The sequence below is a fragment of the Phascolarctos cinereus genome, unplaced genomic scaffold (assembly GCF_003287225.1).
Source record: "Phascolarctos cinereus isolate Bilbo 61053 unplaced genomic scaffold, phaCin_HiC Scaffold_9;HRSCAF=440, whole genome shotgun sequence".
Classification (NCBI taxonomy): Eukaryota; Metazoa; Chordata; class Mammalia; order Diprotodontia; family Phascolarctidae; genus Phascolarctos; species Phascolarctos cinereus.
The window spans coordinates 208055356-208068779 of record NW_027556402.1 but is presented as its reverse complement, the minus strand read 5'-3'; the positions used below and the strand labels follow the sequence as shown (position 1 = coordinate 208068779).

General features: G+C 47.8%; 1 protein-coding gene across 1 annotated transcript in view; it reads left to right on the top strand.

Moving 5' to 3' along the window:
• The window catches only part of OTOG (otogelin), a 102059-nt gene extending 93029 nt beyond the window's left edge, over positions 1–9030 (top strand). Inside the window, 5 exon segments of the mRNA XM_021005386.2 lie at positions 511–615; positions 1775–1894; positions 3805–3850; positions 6979–7058; positions 7257–9030. Coding sequence (XP_020861045.1) covers positions 511–615; positions 1775–1894; positions 3805–3850; positions 6979–7058; positions 7257–7457 — 552 coding nt within the window. The 3' untranslated portion in view covers positions 7458–9030.
• The last annotated feature ends 4394 nt before the right edge of the window (positions 9031–13424 follow it).

Below are 13424 nucleotides of genomic sequence, written 5' to 3'. Positions count from 1 at the left end.
AGGGAGAGGGAGGGAGAGAGGGAGGGAGAGAGAAAAAGAGGGAGGGAGAAAGAGAGAGGGAGGGAGAGAGGGAGAGAGAGAGAGAGAGAGAGGGGAAGGTAAAGAGAAAGAATGAAAGAAAGGAAGAAAGGGAAAAGAGAAGGAGGGAAGGGAAAAAGTTAGGAAAGAAGGGAAAGAAAGAAGAGTACACAAGGTAGAAATGCAAGAAGATTTTAAGTTGGATACTAAGAAGATACAGGTCTGAACCTTAGAACAGACAACTTTATCAGTTCCTGGAGTTAGATATGGTCTTTCCTGGAGACTGCAAAGGAATGGGCTGGATGACTTCCTGAATTCCCGTGTATCTCAGCAAGTCTCTTGTTCTGTTTCTCCTGTATCCTTTCTGAATCCTATGACGACTTGGAAGCTGTGCAAGATCCTTAGGAAGGCATCCATGGTACCATTCAGAGGAGAGCTAGCAGGTACAGGGTTGGGTGTCTCAGGGTGGAATTGAATTGGCTTAATTTGCAGAATCAAGAGTACCAGCCTCCTCAGGACCTGGCTACCTGCTGCGGCTCCTGCAGGAATGTATCCTGCCTCTTCACATTTCCCAACGGCACTGAGGTCATTTTTCTGGTGAGCCGTTTCTCTTTCCCCAGCCCTCCCCCTCCCCAATGACTCCTGGAAATAGTCTTGGTCTAAGCCTCTCTCTTTTTCCCCACCCCTGGGCCCAAGCTTGATCCCAGAGCTCTCTTCTAGAAAAGTAAGGACCAGAAATGCTCAGAGGACAGCATATTTTGGGCAGGGCTAGGGAGCATGTGTTAAGCCATACAACAAAGGAGTTATTTTTTTTATCCAGGGGTTCCCCCTCAACTTCCAATGCTCATTTATTTGCATCCTACATTCATTTAATGTTTTTGCCTTTCCGAAGTACTTTGCATTGGTTGTGCCAGTTGAATGTGAGCTCCTTGAAGGCAGGGGATATTTCAGTTATGTTTCTGTGTCCTCAGCATCAGTTAAATCAGGGTTACCAGCATTTATTAAGTGCTTCTTGTATGCCAGCCACTGTTCTGAGTTCTGGGGACATGAAGAAAGGCAAAAAGACAATCCCTGTTCTCAAGGAGCTCACACTTTAATGGAGGAGGCAGCGTACCAATAGCTATGTACAAACAAAATATATGCAGTATAAATGGAAGTTAGGATCAGAGAAAAGACATGGGGGTGGGGGGGGAGACTGGGAAAGGCCTCTTGCTGAAGGTAGGATTTTAGCTGAGTCTCAAAAGAGGTCAGGGAAGTCAGGAGGTGGAAGTGAGGAGAGAGAGTGTTCCAGCCACAACCAAGTGCCTGGCATATAGTTGGCACCTAATAAATGCTTGTTGATTGAGTCTCTCAATGACCTTGTGAAAGAAGTGAGGTATATTCACTTTGCAGAGGACATTGAGACTCAGAAATGGTGAGTGACTTTCCTGAGGTCACACAACAAGTTCCAGTTGCCTTCTGGGTATCACTTTCCTGGGGGTCAGATGAGATGACTTCCAGCTCTAAGATTCTGTGGTTTTATAGAATTAGTGGCAGAATCTGGACCAGAACCTAGGTAATCAATACTCTTTTTTAAACTACCAGACATAGTGAACAGACACAGGCTAGTAACCTAGAGGCCAGGCATGGCAGAAACCAGTATAGTGCCCAGCAGTAGGGTAGCTGCATTTCACACAAAGCCTTCCACAGTCCTCAGGGAATGGTTACTTTGCCCAGACCCTCTGGGCCAAATGTCCCTTACACATCTCACTTCCAGCCTGGAGCATCTTGGATCTCAGACTGTGCTCGTCATGACTGCAGCAACACAGCACTGGGCGTGGTCCTGGTTGTGTCCCCTATCACCTGCCCACCCCTCAATGAAACCGAATGTGGGAAGGTAAGGGCCATGGAAATGGAATATCCAGGTAGATCACTGACCTAGCACATTGTTTATGACAGCTCCTGAGCCCCTCAAGCTTCAGTTTCCTTCTCAGCCAGGGCATACTCTAGAGCAAGAAGGGACAGAAGGGAGATCTCCCTTCCTTCCAATCCTGCTATACAGCAACCTCTCCATCCATCCATTCATCCATCCGTCCATCTGTTCATCCATCCCCATCCATCCATCCATCCATCCGTCCATCTGTCCATCTGTCCATCCATCTACCCATTCCATCCATTCATCCATCCAACCATCCATCTATCCAGATCCCTCCCAAGGCACTGCACGCATTGATTCTACTGTTGATGTTCAAGGATTGTCAGTTAACATCTAGAACTTAGCTTAGCAAGTCAGGGTGAGACATCATGGCCTTGGAGGCAGGAAGATCTGAGTTCAGATGCCATATCTAGTGTACACTGCTTATGTGACCCTGGCCATATCAATTCCAGGCAATCCTATAAGACTATACATTGCAGAGAAGGTAGAGAAAATTTCTTCACCAGGAGCTCTTTTTGCCAATGAAATCACTCTTCGTGTGAATAAATATATTATCCATACCTCAAGGGAAGACTTTTTTCACTTCTGGTGTTTGGGCCTTAACTTGGACTAATGTTGAAACAATCATGGCTGTTGAACCTCAGGAAAGCTTAGGAAGGGGCATTATAGCCCTCTTCTCATAAACAAAGGTCTGTCACTGGGAGGAAGGATTCGCCTTGACTGTTTTGACCCCAAAGGGTAGAACTAGGGACATTAGGGCAAACCCACACAGTGGCAGACATAGGCTCAGTGTAAGGGACATAGTCTCAATATTTTTTAAATATCCTCAAGTGTAAGGGGCTACCTTGAAAGGTAGTGAGTTCTCCACCATTGAAGGTATTTAAACAGAGGTGTCAGGGTTACCAGACAGAGTATTCTGTTTCAGGTCTGGGTCAGATGCAATGCCTCAGATGTCCCTTTTCAGTTCTGATTCTGTGTGATACCAACCAGTTTCTGAATATTACCTATGATCCATGGGTATATACACATACATACATATATACATACACACTCACATACCTACATACACAAACACATTCTTTCTCAGGGGAGATCATAGCAATGGGATGGATTTTCATACCTCAAAGACTCCCAGCCTCCAGACACCAGTTCTCTCTTCTCCACCTCTACCTCTATCATAGGACTACAAAGAGAGGAGAAGGAAATGCCCTTGTGTATGCAGAATTAGAACCCAGGTCTCCTGACTCCCAATCCAAGCCTCTTTCAAGCACATCGCTCCCTCCCCAGAGTTGGTGCAGGCAGCCACATATGTAGGGCTGTAGAGCCCTCTCTGAATCTGGAGGTCAACAATTAGTGTTGAAGAAGAACAGATGACCAGAGAAGGGGCCTAGAAGTAGGAAGGGAAGGACTTGGATAGACCAGGTAATCACCAAGGCAAGGCCATATGTCATCCCCAGGACCTAGGCTTCTCCCCATGCCCACACCCATACCAACCTGTCCCAAGTCTCATGTAGATTCATGCAAGGTAGTCAAGAAAAACATCAGGGCTTTCACAGGAGACTCATCTCTGGTCATCTCTGGCTGCAGAATCCAGGAAGAGGAGAGGGACCTGACCCTAGGGTGGGTTCAGAGTGTCCTAAGGTAGATAGTGGGGGCAGGAAGGGGAAACAGATATTGGACCTGAATTATCAGGATGTTCTCCACCTCCTTGACTGGGTCTCTGGCCTCAGACCCTGAGCATGAAGATACTTTCCTAGATAATGCCTTGTTAAGCTTTTGGGAGCATGCCTATGGGTAGCTTGAAGTAGGAGCATCAGATGCTTCCAGAGTCAATCTCCTGACTCTATCTCACCATCTTCCTCTTTATTTAGGTGGGGGGTTCCGTGGTACCTTCTCTGGAAGGATGCTGCAAGACATGTGAGTATCCCAGGCCCTACCATGACTCCAAAGGGACTCTGGGACTGGGTAGCACAGTGTTGGGGGGAGTTTTCTGTATTCCTGGTGGGATCTGATAGTTCCTGCCTGCAGGGCCTCAGCTGAGACTCCAGAACATTGGCTGCTCAGGTATGACTGGGCATAATTATTCTATGTACCACACTCCTCTTATTAGAGGTGACACTCCTGAGCACTTGCTAAAGCCAGTCTTGTGCATCTTGTTAGAGAGCCAAGCAAGCAAGCACCTATAACATGCCTCCTGCATGTCAGGCACCATTCTAGGCACTGAAGATACAAAGATACAACAAAAGGATACAATGGATGAAACAATCCAGACTCTCATTGAGTTTATGTTCTAACAGAGGAGATGAGAATGCGTATAAGAATAAAAACAAAGTAGTTAGATCCAAGGTAGTTGGGGAGGGAGGGAATTAGAGGGAGAGGGAGGAGTGCTGTGGGAGATCTGGAAAGACTTCATGCAAAAGATGGTGCCTGGGGGGCAGCTAGGTGGCGCAGTGGATAGAGTCAGGAGAATCTGAGTTCAAATCCAGCATCAGACACATAACACTCACTAGATGTGTGACCCTGGGCAAGTCACTTAACCCCAATTGCCTCATCAAAAAAAAAAAAAAGATGGAGTCTGATCTGCATCTTAAGAGAGTAATCCTATGAAGTGACATAAGGAAGGCATGGGGAGATGGTAGGGGGTGGTGGTGACCGGTGAAGGAGATGAAGTATGAGTGAGAGACCAGCTTGGCTGGACCATGGAGTATAAAAAGGGGAGTGATGTCCAATGAAGTTGGAAAGGAGAACCAGGTCCCCAGGAGCTCAGAGACCTGTCATGTAACTTCTTCCATGGTCTTGTGTTGCAAAGGAAGGGAAAGAATACCAGCTCTGGAGAATGAGGCTATGGGTTCAGATCTCACCTCTGCTGCTTATTGCCTGTGTGATCTTGGGAAAAATCACTGAACCTCCCTGAGCCTGAATTTGCTTGTCTACAAAGTGAGGGAGCTGTGCTAGGTGGCCTCTGAGGCCCCTTCTTGCTCAAAGTCTATGACATCCTGGGATTCAAGGCTGCTCTCTGTAGGATTTTTTTTGGCTAGGCAATGGGGTTAAGTGACTTGCCCAAGGTCACACAGCTAGCGAGTGTTTTGTGTCTGAGGCCAGATTTGAACTCAGGTCCTCCTGAGTCCAGGGCTGGTGCTCTATGCATTGCGCCACCTAGCTGCCCCATTTTTTTTTTTGGTGATTGGGGTTAAGTGACTTGCCCAGGGTCATATAGCTAGTAAGTGTCAAGTGTTTGGTCTAAGGCCAAATTTGAACTCGGGTCCCCCTGAGTCCAGGGCTGGTGCTCTATCCACTGCACCACCTAGCTGCCCTTCTGTGTTTCTTTCTCCTCCCAGAAGAGCAGTGTCCTTCGAGTGACTCAGAGTTCCCTAGGGTCATGGCCCATTCCCCACTTGCCCCAGGAGAGAGATCAAAGAGATCTGCCCTGGGCTTCCTCCAGCCACACACTCTGGCTACTGGCTACCTGGCCACATGGAACCTCCCTAAGCAGCTTTACCTTGTAGACTAAGTGGACCCCCAAGAGATCTGTGGATAGATTTCTAGTGCCCATGAATGTGGAAGGGAAAAGAGTTACATCTTGATTTCAATATAACGGTAATCATGTGTATTTTATTTTATGCATTTAAAAACATGATTCTGAGAAGGGTCCATAGGCTTCACCAGACTGCCAGAGGGGTTTATGACCCAGAAAATGTTACTGTCCCAGACAGACAATTTCTGTGGGTGGGCCCTCAGATCCCCCTAAGGGCAGCTTAAGTTGGGGGATGTAGGTGGCCTGAGTGTGTGATCACTTCACTTTCCCCTGATCCCAAGGCCCCTCGCTCTGTTTCCCTCCTGTTACCTGTCCCCCTCCCTCCACTTTCCCTCATTGTACCCTCTCTCCAGTCCCCTGATTGGATCAACCTCCTCTTCCGTCATGACCCACTTTCCTCACCCTCTGAGTATGACCTGCGGCCCTGTCCCCCTCTCCCCAGGTTTCCCGGGGGCCCTGTTTCTGCTCCCGGTTATCCCTGCCTCTTCTCCAAGGGTTAGTGCCCGCTGTCACCCAGGTCAGTGGGAGTGAAGGCGAAGTGGCCTTGCGTTGGTGATTCTGAAAATGGCCCATCTGCTCATGGAACCCGTGGCCCTCATCTCCCTAGGGAAAGGGCCGGAGGGAGGGCTGGGGGAGGGGAGGGGACAATTTGTGGCTCTGTGTTCCTGCTTCCAAAACCCTTCCCAGATTGTCCCTCTGGCAGCGCCTGGTCTTCAGATGTGGGCAGTGAGCTGGCCCCCAAAGCATGCATGTGTGCACCCCCACACTGCTCGCTTCCTACTGTCCACACAGAGACTAAACGCTGCTTTGCTCCTGCTTCTTGCTGAACACCTCCAGGATGTGGCTGCATCCTCCAGGCCTGGGGCCACTCAGGTTAAGGACTATTAGCACATCCACCCACTTCCATCTGAACTGCTCTAGAATGATTAAGCCAAAAGGATCAATTGGATTTAATTCAATTCAACAAAACATTTTTTTAAATGGAGGGAAGCTGAAATAGAGGCTGAGTAATTAGGCCAAATCTCTGGCTGAATGGAAGAGCAGGTGCTGATTTCTTGACTTCAAATCCAGTGTTCCTTGCCCCAGGTTCCGATGGATGTCTCATTGCTGCAGGATGTCCCATTGCTGGACAGCCACTCTCCCATTGGCGTCCTCCACTGTCCCTGCTCACATTTCTCAACCTCCCTTACAGACTGGTGCCCAGCATTGAGGGTTTCAAGTACTCAGGCTCTCTGGGTTGCTTCCTCACTGCCAAGTCCCAGATATATGACTTGCTAGCTCTTTCCCTTCAGATGGGGATTCTCTTCCTCCCATGGAGTCAGGCCCTGGGAGCTGTGAGGGGTAGGGGATAGTAGTGCATGAGTTGAGAGTAGCTCAAAGGACTCAGTGCATGACAGCTAAGTGCCCGGGAAATGCCCACCTTCCCCTTCCTTACCCCTCTTCTGCCCCAGGGGGCAAGAAATTTGGGTGGTTGGGTCAGCCTCACTCAGCTTTCCTTGCCTCTCCCCAGGTAAGGAGGATGGGCGGTCCTGTAAGAAGGTGACTGTCCGAATGACAATCCGGAAGAGTGACTGCCGAAGCAATACACCGGTGCGCTGTAGGGCCCCGGGGATAGAGGGAGAGACCCTGGTGTGAGGGGGAAGGTCAGGCCAGAGCACCACATTTGGCTTCATTAGGGATCGAGAGGCCAGGCTGGGAGGAGGAAACTGTTGGGATGGGCTGGGTTGGGTGGTTGTGGTGGAAATCAGGCAGCTTCCCCAGGCCTCCCATTCTGGCTGTCTGCCTCAGGTGAACATTGTGAGCTGTGATGGGAAGTGCCCCTCTGCAAGCATCTACAACTACAACATCAACACCTATGCTCGTTTCTGTAAGTGCTGCCGTGAGATGGGCCTGCAGCGGCGCTCGGTGCAGCTCTTTTGCACGGGAAACGCCTCATGGGTGCCTTACACCATCCAGGAGCCCACAGACTGTGCCTGCCAGTGGTTCTGAGACCTTTATTCCAAGGAAGAGCTGGCTAGTGACCCTTCTACTCCCCCTTCCTCCAACTTACCTGATTCTCCAAAGGTCTCAGGGATATTCCCCTGGCTCCTGCCCTTTCCTTGCACCCTTGCATGGGAGAAATTTCATCCCCATGTCCCTCAGATTCACAGGAACCACTGGCCATGGGCAGCTTGGCAGCAAATATGCTGTGGGGGTCAGGAAAGCTAGTCTCAGCTGGTGAGCAGAGCTCATCACAGAAAGGCCTGCCCTTCCCCTGCTTCCTGCTAAGGATATTGTCTTGTACAGTTTGGGTACAGCTTAGGGCAGAGGCAGGGGGATGGATTTCTACCTTAGGAGCAGCAGGAGAGCACCTGAGCCCCTCAGCCTACTCTTGCTAGGGATGGAGGGAGGGAAGACAATATAGAAGTTGGGAAATTGGCCACCTCTGGTCACTTTGCACTTTTAGCCAGAGAGAGGCATGGATGGTAGGATCCCATTGGCCCACAAAGGCTTTAGTTTAGCTGAGAACATGCTGGTTGTGATAAGGAGTAGATTTACTGCAGCAGATGGCCCAGGGAGGTTGAAGGGGGTTGGGAGAGGGAATTTCTGTCCTTGGAGGAATCCTATGAGGACAAGGTGCATGCTGGCTATCTCTGGTTCTTCTGAGGGGCAGGGGAATTGACTTAATGGTCTAGAGAACCTCTTTCACATCAAGGAAATACTGCCTGATTCTGGGCATTTTTATCTAGGGAAGCATTTAAAGGTCTAGGCATGTACATACTATTCCTCATATTGAGTCCCTCCCTGATACATTGTAGGAAGGGCCTGGTAGAAGCCCGTGGCCTTCTTCATGGCTTAATGGGCTAGTTGAATGAGAAAAAGAAATGATTCTTTCTTTAGGGGACTCCAGGTTAGACCAAAGCTATCTAACTCCAAAGCAGCTCATCTCTCTCAGAGGCAATTTTTCTCCCTCATGACACCTCTGAATGCTCCCAGGGCTTTTGCTGACTGGCCACCTTTGATCTCGGCCTTCAAACAAACCTTCCAGTCCCTCTAACACTTTCTGATGTGAGACTCCAGAAATGTTTTGCAGAGAAATCCAGCACAGGGGGAGACATAGTTCCTAATCTCCTCCATTTGCAGAATCTCTATCTCTGAAGGCCTTAGGGTTTTTCTCCCAATGAAACAGCTTTCAAGATGGAAGATGAGAGTGCTTCTAGCATACTTACTGCCTGAGCATTTGGCCCTACGTCGACTGCTGAGCTCGGGGATGCCTTCCCTAGACTTGGCCTGGCAAACTTGGCGCTAGGCTAGAGGGGCTGAGGCTTCTGCTCCTCCTCCCATGCCCACCCCATGCCTCCAGCTCCTTGTCCAGCCTGGGGAGGGCAAACTTACTGGCCAGTCATGAATGTTGAGGCCTTGCCTTTCCCTTTCAAGATTCCCTGGAGGCCTTTCCTAGAGCCCTGGAGATGCCTACTGTTGAGGAAGGGGCTGCACCGAGATAAAAGGAACACAGGCTTTTTGTCACTTGTAAATTTTTACATCCATGTCATTCTTCTGCATCCAATAAATGCCAAGAAGAAAACTGAGAAGCATATTAGGAGTGTCAAATTCTCGTTGGTTTGACTTTGGCACAGCTCAATTACGGCACCATATTGGAGGCTAGGGCCAACTTGGCTATAACCATCTTGTTACAGGGTTAGTATTGGGGGGGCATACTCTCTGGTTGAGGAGAAAGGGGTCCCCTCTCTGACAAGCTTACTGTGATATGGCGGAAGGAGTGCTGCACTTAGAATCAGGAAGACCTGAAAGATTAAATTTCTCCTCAGGAAATGACTAGCTGTGTGACCCCAGGCCAGTCAACTCCTCTGCCTTAGTTTTCTCATCTGTAAAATGGGGATGATAATAGCATTTTTGTCATGAGGCTCGAATGAGATCACTTGGTAAAGTGCTTGCCTAGCCTTAAAGCACTCTATAATTGAGAGCTATTATTATTACTGCCCAGATATACTTCCCCTGACGAGAACATCAGGATTTAAGACACTTCACTTATGTGGAAGACTGTCCAGCACCACAAAGGCCATTTCTTCCTTCACTGTCCTGCAGGACAGGTTTATGCATAGGTAGAGAACTGACTCCCCTAGAACCCCCCCAAAATCTCAAGCCAAGTGATGATGGAAGAGAGAGCCCTGTAGCCTGGCCTGTCATCATGGGGGTATAGAAGGAGAAAAAGGAGCATCTCAGAGACAGAAAGGGGACCTTAGAGGCAGCTAGGTAGCATTGGGCAATCCCCTAAGGGGGTGTTTTGGTCAAGAGTGTTGGACCTAGAATCAGGAAGACCTGAGTTCAACTCCAGCCTCATATACTTACTAGCTATATGATCCTGAGCAAATCACTTAACTCAATCTTAACTTAATCTGCCTCACTTTCCTCAATTGTAAAAAGGAGATAATAATAGTATCCACCTCCCAAGGTTGTGGTGAGGATCTAGTGAGATAATATCTGTAAAATACTTAGCATGGTGCTTGGCATCTACTTAATAAATGCTTGGTTCTTTCCTTCTATCTAATCTAGCACCCTCACTTTCTAGATAAGGATCCTGGCCCAGAGGAGGCTAGAGATTTGCTCAAAGTCACACCCACCATAAGTGGCAGACTCAAGGTATCACCCTGGCAGTGGGTGAGGTGCAGTGCCCAGGGTTGACAGCCTCTGACAGTGTGTGTGGTGGTCCTGACGCCTTTCTGGCAGGTGGAAATTGAGGGTGGTGCTGGCTGCTGACCCATGAGGGGCAACTGGGGAGAGTTGAACAAGAAGACCTCCTCCAATGTCCCTTCCAGCTACAGCTCCATTACCCAATGTCCCAGCAAACTGGTTTAGATTGAGGAGGAGTGTGGGAGGGAGGCGTATACACCACAGTACACATGGGATGTGTACCAGCACCTGAATGTGTACCAGAAGCTTCTCATTCACATTCCATCTCTGGGACATGTTCTGTCCACGGCTACTGTCTCTGGCACTCAGGATGAGGGACTGGTTGGTTCCTGGAGAATTGTGCTGAACCCAAGGAATAGGCACCCCCCCCCAAAGAAAATGCTAAAAGCAGCAACCCTTCACACTCAGGTGGGTGCCACCCCCACTCCAGAGGCCTATTCAAGCCTCCAGCCTGACAGTCCTACCAATGAGAACCTAGGTTTTCCTGGAAAGGGACATAAACTTGGGATTGCTTGAAAGGTAACCCTTTTCCAATCAGACCTTCAGGGTGTGAATAACTCATGGGCAACACCTGGGTTTTTGCTCCTCGATATTTTGGTTTCTTCTGGCTCAGGGTCATGTGCTTGATTTTCTGCTGGTGCTATCCAGCGGCTCACGGTTTTCCCTCAAGAAAAGGGGGTCCTGAAACTCTCCAATAACTTCACATTGTCTAGGAAATCTCTTTTTCTGTCTTGGGGAGGCTGGGACTTGGCTTCATCCATCATGGGCAGTTCTTCAACCATACGCTGGACCATTATTCTGCCCTGGTCTCCATCTCTAAGGTTCCTAATCTTAGATCCCAGGTTGGGGAGGGTCAAGTGGATTGTCCAACTCTTGCTCCCTTTTATTGACCCAATACAAAGGGTGGCTTCAATCCACCATGGCCTGAACCAATCGAATCATTCCCAAATGCTGAGGCTGAATTGCTCATCCTCAGTGTGGCATGAATGGGTGGACAAATACTCAAGTCCAGTAGATAACCTCAGAAATAAAAATGGCTGGCATTTATATAGTACTCTAAGGTTTGCAAAACACTTTAAAATATTGTCTCATTTTATATCATTATCTTCATTTTACAGTTAAGGAAACCAAGGCAGACAGAGGTAGAGTGATTTACCCAAGGTCACACAGCTAATAAATGTTGTTCAGTTGCTTAGACTCTTCATGACCCCATTTGGAATTTTCTTGGCAAAGACACTGGTTTGCCACTTTCTTCTCCAGCTCATATTACAGATGAGGAAATGGAGGAAAACAGGGTTAGGTGACTTGGCCAAGGTCACACTGCTTGTAAGTATCTGAGGTTGGATTTGAACTCAGGAAGATGAAATCAGCCCAGTGCTGTATCCAGTGCCACCTAGTGGCCCTTTCCCCCATAGCCAGTAAATATCTGAGGCCTAATTAAAACTCAGAATAAACTACTCATCAAAAAGCCTTTTTCACTCCTTCTCCTTCCCTTCCTCTTTCCTTTCATCTCGTGACTCAACTCATGCTTCCTTTCCCTTGTCTGTTGACTCTTCTTCCTCTGACAGAAAGGTAGTCAATTGTAATTAAATTCTATCCTGTGTTCTGAGACATGCTGATCTCTAAGTCCAACAGTTTGTGGGCCTTTCTAAGGGTGAAAAATGTCCTGAATGCATTATATATAAGTAGATTTTTTTTTTCCATAGTAGTCAAAGGCATCATGGATTTATAGTCTTGTTTCTAGGAGAACCATGCAACAAAATCCAATCTAGCTCGGATGAAAAGTGTAAAAGAACAGTGTTGCTAGCGCTGGATGATAAATTATTAAAGACCTCAGTTTGTCCATTTGTTCTCACATCTGTTTATAAGATGAATGTTGATACATTACTAACACAGGTTGTGCCAAGCTTATGTAAAGTTTAGTCTCCATTGCTCTGGAGCCTGCAGATTGAATTCTCTACATGGAGATGGAAGGGTATCCAGTGGGATTTTGATACTCATCAGCCCTGAAGTTCCATGGTTGCTTCTGACTGTGATAATCCAATCAAGAGTCAACTCTTAGGAACCCAGACTGGGAGGGTTAATCAATGGTGGCAGACTGAGAGGTCTTCTAATGAATCAGGACCAGAAAGTAAGGAATTCAACGTATGTGAGGGTGGCAACCTGTGGCAATACTTTCTGGCCCCTGCTTTGCTCCCACAGAGTATCAATTTGCAACAGCCCTTTGACCATTTTGACTCCATTTGACGAGCTCTCTTGGAATGCGTTATTTTTGTTGGCAGCTAGGTGGCACAGTGGCCTAGAGGCCTAGAATCAGGGGTGTTCAAGTGGGGCCTTAGATACCTAGCTGTATGACCCTAGGCAAGTCACTTAACCCTGTTTGCCTCAGTTTCCTCATCTGTAAAATGAGCTGGGGAAAGAAATGGTAAACCACTCCAGCATCTCTGCCAAGAAAACCCTTATGGGGCTTGAAGAGTTGGACACAACTGAATTACTGTATAACAACAACAAATTTGAACTCAAGTCTTCTTGATTCCAGGTCCAGAGCTATACTACTACTACTACTACTACTACTACTACTACTACTACTACTACTACTACTACTACTATTATCTAACATTTATATAGTGCTTACCATGTGCCAACCACTGTACTAAGTGCTTTACAATTATTATCTCATTTGATGTAAATAACCACCCAGGGAGGTAGGTGCTATTATTATCCTCATTTTACAGATAAGGAAACTGAGGTAAACAGGAGTCAAATGACTTGCCCAGGGTCACATAGCTAGTACATGTCTGAGGCTGGATTGGCACTCGGGTCTTCCTGATTCCAGGTCCAATATTCTTGACCATAAAGCCTCCTTAAGGGACTGCCCCATATAAACAGTGTCCTTTTACCTAGCAGGTGGTAAAGAGTAATAGATTAGAAGTGAAAGGGGCTGGGTCCAAATCCCAGCTCTGCTACATAACTTCTGCGTGACCTGAACAAGCCACTTCTCTCTGAGCCTCAGTTTATTCATCTGTAAAACAGTGGAAGTGGCTCTTCCAAACCCTAAAGCTAAGGTCTTTTCAACGTCTGTTCAATGAATGGGTAAGTGGGAACCTCTTAGGAGCGTGATGAGAGGTTTAAGGCAGTGTGGTGAGTAGCGGAGGCCATGGTAGACAGACTGATTGATGGACCCTTCCCTCAGGCACAATGCTCTTCCACTGCTATCTCAGCCTCCTACCCTGTCCTCTAATCTTGCTGCTGTCCTAATCCCTA